The sequence below is a fragment of the Silurus meridionalis genome, chromosome 20 (assembly GCF_014805685.1).
Source record: "Silurus meridionalis isolate SWU-2019-XX chromosome 20, ASM1480568v1, whole genome shotgun sequence".
NCBI classification, from domain to species: Eukaryota; Metazoa; Chordata; class Actinopteri; order Siluriformes; family Siluridae; genus Silurus; species Silurus meridionalis.
In genome coordinates, this window is record NC_060903.1 from 6,539,327 (window position 1) to 6,548,982 (window position 9,656).

General features: G+C 38.0%; 1 protein-coding gene across 1 annotated transcript; it reads right to left on the reverse strand.

Moving 5' to 3' along the window:
- Window positions 1-464: 464 nt before the first annotated feature.
- twsg1a (twisted gastrulation BMP signaling modulator 1a) lies at window positions 465-9,248 on the reverse strand. Its single transcript, XM_046875812.1, has 5 exons — window positions 9,141-9,248; window positions 7,372-7,543; window positions 1,741-1,840; window positions 1,204-1,461; window positions 465-830 (listed from the first exon to the last, which is right to left on the reverse strand). The coding sequence occupies exons 2-5, from the start codon at window positions 7,531-7,533 to the stop codon at window positions 649-651; spliced, it is 702 nt and encodes a 233-aa protein (XP_046731768.1). The 5' UTR covers window positions 7,534-7,543; window positions 9,141-9,248; the 3' UTR covers window positions 465-648.
- Window positions 9,249-9,656: the final 408 nt, after the last annotated feature.

Genomic DNA, 9,656 nt, shown 5'->3' on the forward strand with positions numbered 1-9,656 from the left:
TTAACTCTATTGAACACCTTTGGGATGAATTGGAACGCTGACCGCACCCCAGGCCTCCTCAACCTACATCAGTACCTGACTTTACTAACATCCTGGTGGCTGAAATAAATCTCCTCAAGCACACGACAAAATCTAGTGGAACAGCTTCAAGGTGAAGGTTTTTAGAACCAAAAAAAAAAATGGGAATAAATGTTAAATACAATGCTCAAAAATCACTTTTGGTCAGGTCACAAACTTGTGTCCATATAGTGTAGATATACTGTATGTTGTATAAACCTTTTTGTGGCGTACGTTTTGTTTCAGGATTGAATCTGTGTATAAACAGAGTATAAAACGTATGTCATTTCAAACCGGTCTGTGTTGTATATACAATTTATCTCGGCCATGTGATCAAACAGGTAGCTTATTCTGTAGAAGAGAGTGCCATCTAGTGCATAATAATGATACATGCTGCACAAACAGGAAAAGGTTAAGCACATTTATTTGTGCTCAGATCAGCGAAAGAAAACTGAAATCATATTACACATCATCAGCAATAAATGATGGAATGTAATATTTATAAAGCGTTAGATACTGAAACACAATCCAATATGTGTGTGAGTGTGTGTGTGTGAATGAGTGAGAAGAGACAGTCTGCAAAGAGGGCTCTCAGAAGAGACAGTTCATGCATTTAACTGCTTTGCTGCCGTAGTCCACGCACTCAGGCCCGATGCACTCACAGCAGGCATTGTGGAACCAGCGGTACTTCGATGCTCCCATCGACTCACAGTACTGTTTACACTGACGTATAGACAAGCACTCGTCAAAATACACCACCGTGCACAGGTTATCTGTCAGACACAAGAGAAGAGCAAGAAGATGCTTTAAATCAAGGCGACCTGGAAAGAAGAGAACTAAAGAGTATTCATCAGAAATATTACAGAAAAGAAGAAAAGCACAATGATAAGAACAAAAGATATAATAACAGAGGGAGACAATTGAACAGAATAAATAACAGAATAAATTATAAAATAGAGAGTGAAAAAAGATGCAAAAAGACATTGGACATTCGTTCAGACACACAAAATGTAGAGAGTAGAGAGTTTTTAAACATCCCATTCCACATTTAGTCCCCAGATGCCTTCAACTTTGTAGTAAAAGTTTGGGGGGAAAACACATACAGTGTACGTTATAGATATATATTTTTTTCTCATTCAGCTGTACCTTTATCATACGTGTCGTGGATGCTTGACTCAGGCAAGGAGACATTTTGATGCTCTTGCTCTAGAGACTCCAGGAAAGACACGAGGTTCTCGTGGTGTGAGAGCTCCTCAGCTACAGGGAACGACACCACCATCATGTTGATTGGAGTGTCTCCATCAGTGAGTGCTCTGAAGAGTGATGGGATGGGTGCATGGAGGTCCTCCACTGTGCTTTTGGAAGTGGGTGGGGTCTCGCTATAGTTCCTTGGGTTACACATGCCTATGACAATCCGACAGATTGAAGAATGATTAACTGCATATACACTTTATGGGCAATAATGTAAACACAAATTAAAGAAATGCTGGTGTTGATTTACATACAATTCATATTTACATGGAACTGAAATTAAAAGAGCTAAATAAACCAGATAAATATCCCCTGCTACCTGGTTTACCTGGATAGTGTTTCAGTTAATACTTGAGGTTCTGAAAACCATTATTATTATATTATTATTATTATTATTATTAACATGGTGGGAACTGATTCAGGTCGACTCACCTACACAGTCACAGCACTCTTCCCATAGTGTGCTCAAACACAGCATACACTCTTTACAGCAGGAACAGTTTCCCTCTGATGGCTGACACTGACACAGGCCCTGCACACACAACACACCACACACACACACAGACACACACAAAAATGCTTTTCTGTGACATACATAAAAATGTAAACACTTCACACCCGTTTTTTGGGTTTCTGGGTAACACCCGCATCAAAAACAGTCTTCAATATGCATCTCCTCACAGCTAAATGCAGTCTGACTCAACTTGGAATTACACGCTCAAAGGAAAGACAAACATCAGCCATGTCCAAGCCTTGGCTTGTATGAATAAAACTATCCAAAGGAAGCCTGGAATAGTCAGACACATAGATAAATACAGGAGTACCGAAATGAAGAGATGGAAATATCATTGTTTACACAGAGATCACTCACATGTGATGGGGACAAAATCAACGAGAAAAAAAAATGTCCGAAAATGATGCAAGGAGGAAAGTAAGCCAAGTTATGGACATATTTAGAGGTAATTACAAGTTAAAAGAAGGGGAGAAAGAAGTGGTTCAAGAAGAAAGTAGCTTCCAGATGTTTGCGTGTGTGTACGTGTTTGCACAAGAATCGAAACGTGGCCCTGTTCGATCCTGTGGTTGTCCTGTTATTAAGGATCGAGTCAGTGTAGAAGTGATCCGAAGCAGGACTTGTTTTGAAATCATTACTGCAGGAGACCCAAACCTGCTCAATGCCCATGTGCACAAAGTCAGCCTTATAAAGATATGGGTTGGAGTGGAAGAACTTGAGTGGGTCTGATCTCAACCCTATTGAACCCCTTTGGGATAAATTGGAATGCTAACTGCACCCCAGTCCTAAAAATTCATTCCCTGACTTTACTAACACCCATGTGGCTGAATGATCACAAATCTCCAGAAGTCCACACTCTAAAATCTAGTGGAACATCTTCCCAGAAGAGTGGACAGCAAACATGGCGCTAAATGTGGAATGGCATGTTTAAAAAAAGCACATACCAAACTTACAGTCAGGTACACAAGCTACTTGTGTAAATATAACGTATTTTCCCCCAAAAAAACTCAAAGCAGGATCTAATGGGTTTCACAGATTCGATTCTAATTAAAGATCTAGTTGTGGTTCGTGTGCTAGTTTTGTCCACCAGCTACCTTGAGGTTTAAGAAACAGGTAGCATTTTTATTTATGAGTCAGTCAAATTACACCTAATCCCCTGAAGGAGTTTAAAAGAGTCTTTAAACAGCTGCAAATCCCAAATGATTCACTCAGCATACACATAAAAGCTGCGCTGTTTACTGAAGAAGAGTAAATGCAGAAACATGGTTTATGTTTATAAAGCTAGCAAACAAAAATGTTAGCAGAGTTGCTGGGTGTAGCTTTGGGTGTAGTTTTTGGTGTGAGCTATGAGAAATCCTTGACCTCTGTTCCTTGTTATACCCTTCACTCAGCACGTAGAAAGATGAAAGGAAACATTAGGTCTGATAGTGAAGAAATGTGGAGGAAAAAAAAAGAAAGAGCGAGACAGAGCGAAAGAGAAGTGCATTCCATAAAGAGGTACGTCATTGCCTTGTGCTCGAGAGGGACAAGAGAGAGAAAACCTTGCAGTCTAAAACACTACAGCTTTATTCTCCTGTGCGCTCTCTATCTATTCTTCTCACAACCTCTTCCACATCTGAACACTATTCCTTCTTGTTCATTTTTTTCATTCCTGTCTTTCCATTTAGCAGTCTTGGGTTTCACCTATCCGTTTTCTTTCTCGTGTCCTGCTCTGTTTTGTTCGCTGCTCTTTTCTACCTCCTCTCCTTTATTCGTTTTTCTGGGGATCATTTCCCTGTGCTGTTCTCTCTTTCCTTTCCTTTTCTTCTCTCGTTTGCCCCCCCACCCACTTTCTCTCCCCCAAATTTTTAGGAGAAACACATGCTCAGGATAAACATAACATCCCGACCGAGATGTGAGTCATAAAGCTTTCAAAGGATGGCCACACATACACACACACACACACACACACACACACACACACACAAACACACAGCTGATTCTGACTCATGTCCTCCTGTGTAGATGAAGGATCTCAGTGTCCTGTCTATAAAACACATGTCAGAAATGCAGTTAAAATAGAGTGTGTCAATAAGAGTAAACTGATCCGTTGTAAAATTCGAAATATAAATTTTTTTTTGTGCCTTTAAGGTACACTAAGTAATCTCTCACACACACACACACACACACACACACACACACACACACACACACACACACACACACAGCTGATTCTGACTCATGTCCTCCTGTGTAGATGAAGGATCTCAGTGTCCTGTCTATAAAACACATGTCAGAAATGCAGTTAAAATAGAGTGTGTCAATAAGAGTAAACTGATCCGTTGTAAAATTCGAAATATAAATTTTTTTTTGTGCCTTTAAGGTACACTAAGTAATTTTGTCTCTCACACACACACACACACACACACACACACACACACACACACACACACACACACATACACATACACACGCACACTATATATATGGACAAAAGTATTTGGACTTTGGATCATAGATCTGATTTTTTTCCAGTCACATGCGGTTCTTCCCCAAGCTGTTGCCACAAAGTTGGAAACTCACAAATAATGACAAAAGATTTTTTTTTATTTTATTTGAACCAGGAGACCCAAACCTGTTCCAGCATGACAATACCCCTGTGCACGAAGCAAACTCCATGAAGATATACTTTACATGGGTTGGAGTGGAATATCTTAAGTGGCCTGCTATTCTGAACACCTTTGAAACACTGACTTCCCTTCAGACCTCCTCATGCTACCAGTCACACTATCAGTCCCTGACCATACTAACATCATTGTGGCTTTAGATCTATCTATCTATCTATCTATCTATCTATCTATCTATCTATCTATCTATCTATCTATCTATCTATCTATCTAATTATCTAATTATCTATCTATCTATCTATCTATCTATCTATCTATCTATCTATCTATCTATCTATCTATCTAACCTTTCTTTCTTTCTTTCTTTCTTTCTTTCTTTCTTTCTTTCTTTCTTTCTTTCTTTCTTTCTTTCCTTCTTTCTTTCTTTCCTTCCTTCCTTCTTTCCATATGTCCATCTCTCTAATGCTTTTTTTAACCCCCAAAAAACCATGTAAACTTCTTGACATTGACAATGAAGTTTGCATTGATGGTATGGTTAAATGGTATCACTTCTATATTGAAAGGCTTCTGAGGTAACAGTGATCCTGTTCCTTCTTTCTAGACCTGCCTGATTAGTGGCTGCAGCTGATCATGGTTCCTCATTAACTGTCTAAAGATGCATGAGGTTCCTGTGGTCAGTTACACTGAAGAACCACTGAGATAAATTTGGACAGTAATTAATATAAACAGTCTACGATCACTATGAGCAATTTTGAAGTAAAGTTTCCATCAGCGCACAGGTGATAACCTCAACAATAATAAAACGGATATTTGGTGTCACCCAGATGGGGACGGGTTCCCTGCTGAGTCTGGGTCCTTCCAAGGTTTCTTCCTTTCTCATCTCTGGGAGATTTTCCTTGCCAATGTTACCACTGACTCACTCATTAGAAATAAACTTAGAGACCAATTCATAAATTGTATATTGATATCTCTGGAAAGCCACTTTAGGACAATGTCCATTGTTAAAAGCACTATACAAATGAAATGTACCGTAACTGAGCCCCATAACATTAGACCAATGAAATTGCCGAACGGGTTCAGGTGAACCAATGTATAAGGTTCCTCTAATGTTTGACCTGCAGCTCACTCGGACTGTCAACAGGAAATGCGAATCATTCGTCACGCTGAAAACAACCGGGCATGAAAAAACACACTTCACCTGTGTTCTGAGCTGCACGGCATCGGGAGAAAAGCTTCACCGATGGTGATTTTTAAACGCACGACGATGCCAAAAGATAAACTGTTGAGAGGAATTGTTGTGAAAGGAAGGAGGAAGACAGTGAACAATGACTTTCTTGGTTACGGCTACTGTTTAGATACAAACCGTGTAACAGACACTGTCTTTCGTTAAAGCCTGTGTAAAGTTCATTAGTTTCAATGTAGGCTTATAGACAGGTGCGGCTTATTTATGTTCAAAATAAAAATTTTTGTCAAATGAGTGGGTGCGGCTTATATTTGGGTGCACTTAATAGTCCGGAAATTACGGTAATTAAAAGCATTGCAAATTTGACATGACAATCTGCATGAACTACTTCAACATTCTTCATCCAATACCACAACCTTTATATTCAATTATTTTCCAGCACAAATCTTTATATATCACAGTTTTTCTTAGTTGCTTTGGTGCGTTTCTCAGATCAGAAATGAAATTCTCAAAACTACTTGTTCAACGGCAACGCCATTTAGTCGCTTGTGCACATCATAAGAACATTTCTCTTTGCTTTGATCCAATTGCGAATTCTTTGGTACACCATTTATTCGATTGTGTACAAGTGTCTGCTGTTTCCTACATTCTCAGTTGTTTATGTCATGTTGATGATCAAAATATATTATACCACTTTCACCTTAATAGTCGTAGCACCGAAGCTGTCCTAGGAGCCTCCTGGAAGCCCCCCACAAATCCACCATTGACTGGCCTATGGCCCTAGCAGTCTCCTTGATGGCCCTGAGACCCAAGTCCCAGGACCCAGGTTATTATGGAATCATAAATGAGGGCAAATATTGGTGATTCAATCCAAACAAGAGCCAGAGAGACAGAAAACACAACTGCAACTGCACAAATTGTAAGTTGATCGCATTTTGCATTGTAATGCATCTCACCAGTAGATCATTGCACAAGTCATTGAATGGAAAATGGTTAAACCAGTTGTCAGAATCTGTCATCTGAAATTTCTGTTCAACTTTTTTTTGGTAAATGTTTCACGAATTGATGAATTTTGCAGATGAATCTTGAATGTCACTAATGAAGGAGAATTTACAGCATCGGATCAACCAATGATCAACCGGTTCTCTAAAACAGGTCAAAGGTGACTCTCGTGAACCTTCAATTGGCAACAGAGCAAAACACAGGATTACATTTTCTGAAAATGGATGAACAACCAAGAAACAAACAGACAGTTCAGTAAAAGTGTGAATCCTGTTCAGTCTCTTGCAATCAATATAAATCAAATATGCAACCGAATAAAGAAATTTGTGCTGCTGACATTCATAGATACCAAACAGAAGAAATTCAGCCTTTCGCATTTTCAATCATTGTAACCCAAACCGTAGTTTGAAATTGTGAAAATAATAGTAAAGAAATTGTGCACCATCGTACTGACAACACGACTAAACATTTTGAAGATCTCGTTTGTGAACAATGACAAAAGGACTTTTCATTCTGATGGGAATGAGATGCTCATTGACACAAATACTAACTTTTGAGAGATGAACTGAGGATTTTGAGAAAAGTACAGGCTTTTGCAAGAAATCCGATGTGTAGTGCTGTTTGTACACATTGTTTTGAGAAACGCACTGCTTTGCACATATTAAGGATGATTTGAGAAACGCTCCGCTGGGAAATTATACCCATTCATCTGTAAAACTCCTCCTGAGAAGCAGGAGACGTGACGCTGGGTCTCGGCTCACCTGTAGGAGGCATTTGCTCACGTCGCTGGCACACAAAGCTTTGTTGCAGGCCGAGACGATCGGGATGTGAGAGAGAAGAAGGAGGGAACAGAGTGAGAAGAGAAGGAGGAGGACGAGAGCCGACCTCATCCTCACCACTCCGATGTATATATATACATACATACATACACACCTACAAGGTAAACACACAGAGGAGTTCAACATACACACTTACAGACAACATACACAGAAACCGAGAGGCTGCTGTGGTACTACAGGTGTGTTTCTGTCGGTAGAATACAGAAGCAAAAAGCATGTAATGTTAATGTTCTCTTTAACCACCACAGTTTAGATTATTGCTAATTTCAGGACAATCTCACGGCATATTATTATTATTATTATTATTATTAATATTAATAGTAGTAGTAGTATTGTGGTTGTTGTATTTGTTAACATCCTTATTATTATTATTATTATTATTTTTGTCTGTTTTTCTAATTTCTTTTTGTGTTTTATGGAAAAGATGCCTTGATGAACAAAAGCAAAAATCCTGTCTCTTTTTATTTATTTATTTGTTTGTTTGTTTTTTACCAACTAACAAATTAGTTTTTTGTTTATTACTTAAATACTTAATTACAGTCCTATTATTATTTTTGTTAATTTGTTTGCTTGGGTTTTTGTTTTTACTATCAAAAGAGTCATTAATAGTTTTTTTTAAGCTGAAATTAGATTGTGTAATAATAATAATAATAATAAGAGAAGAAGAAGAAGAAGAAGAAGAAGATGAAGAAATGTAATATCAATAAAAATTGTTTTTGAGTACGTTTTTTTCTTTTGTAGCATTTTTCATTACATTCCTATTATAATTGTTGTTTATTTGTTTGCTTGGTTATTTATTTATTTATTTTTTGCACCGAAAGCATCAGCTTTTCTACTGGAATTAGATTTTGTATTTTAATTTCCAATACTTTCTTGAGAGATATAATAATAATATCATCATCATTATCATCATCATCATCATCATAATTAGCAGAATTACACATTTAAATATTGATACAAATAATGTGTAACATGTCTATAAACAGCAGTTATGCATCATGCATTAAAATTTTCATTACCATCTCATGAATTATTTCTATCTATCTATCTATCTATCTATCTATCTATCTATCTATCTATCTATCTATCTATCTATCTATCATGTTTTTTTAACATTTAAATAATTTCACAAATCTTAACATTCTAAATGTTGACTTGCTGTGATTAAATAATAAACATGCCATGAATATTTGGCCTTTTCTCTTTATTCAGATTGTTTGCTGAATTATTTCTTTATTTCAATCAGCCGTTTTCATTAATAATGTCAGAACTCAAACAGAAATTAAATGCAAAAAGCTTGTTCACATCCAGATAAAGAAATAATAATAATAATGATGATGATGATAATGATGATGATGATGATGATGATGATTTTCTTCTTTCTTGCAGTCTGTCTTGTTGATTTTGTTCAGTACATTAGTTCTACACTGGCTCTTGGCCCAGAGTCTCAGAGTCTCAGAGTGAAAAAGCTCAGGTTTTTGTGCAGACACAGTGATTCTGAAGCTGAACACACACAAAGCGCAGAAAAACGCAGCTCAGAGCGCGCGCGCAACCAGATCAATCGATCACAGATGACAGATGTTTTGTATCAATAAGATTTTTTTAAATTATTATTTACTTCCTTTAACTTTCCCGCACAGCAATCAGTTTTACAACAAAACAACAAAATAAATAAATAAATAAAGTCTTACCGTGTGGATCAGAAAGCAGCTGCTGGTGTTGTGTGTCTGCCACACACACGCACGCACACGCGCACTCTCTCACACACACACACACACACACACACACACACACACACAGAGAGAGAGCCCCGCCCGAGACAACTGACTGCCACCAGGCTTCTTAAAGACACAGCGACTTTCTCACACACACACACACACACACACACTACAACACAACACAATACAGGACACAACTCTAAAGGATGTCTGATTTTGGTATTTTTTGCCTTTCTTGAACTAAGAAACCCAAACCTGTTCCCTGTGCACATATTGAGGTCCATGAAGACATGCTACAAGTTGGTTGGAGTGAAAGATCTTGAGTGGTCTGCTATAGAGCTCTGACCTCAACCCTACTGAACACCTTTGAGATGAATTGGTATCAGATTTCGCATGTATTTCACACCATGAAACCGAAACCCACTGCTGCTGTGCAATAATAACTAGTGTTCAGCAGCTCACACTTTGCTTCTTCGAGACATTTGTGAA

What these genes read in the sequence shown, in the direction of transcription:
- twsg1a (XM_046875812.1), bottom strand. Translation starts at nt 7,533, where the DNA reads ATGTATGTATATATATACATCGGAGTGGTGAGGATGAGGTCGGCTCTC. An exon ending in TGAGCAAATGCCTCCTACAG is followed by an intron (nt 1,841 to 7,371) that starts GTGAGCCGAGAC and finishes TTGTGTGTGCAG; the next exon opens with GGCCTGTGTCAGTGTCAGCC. An exon ending in AGAGTGCTGTGACTGTGTAG is followed by an intron (nt 1,462 to 1,740) that starts GTGAGTCGACCT and finishes GGATTGTCATAG; the next exon opens with GCATGTGTAACCCAAGGAAC.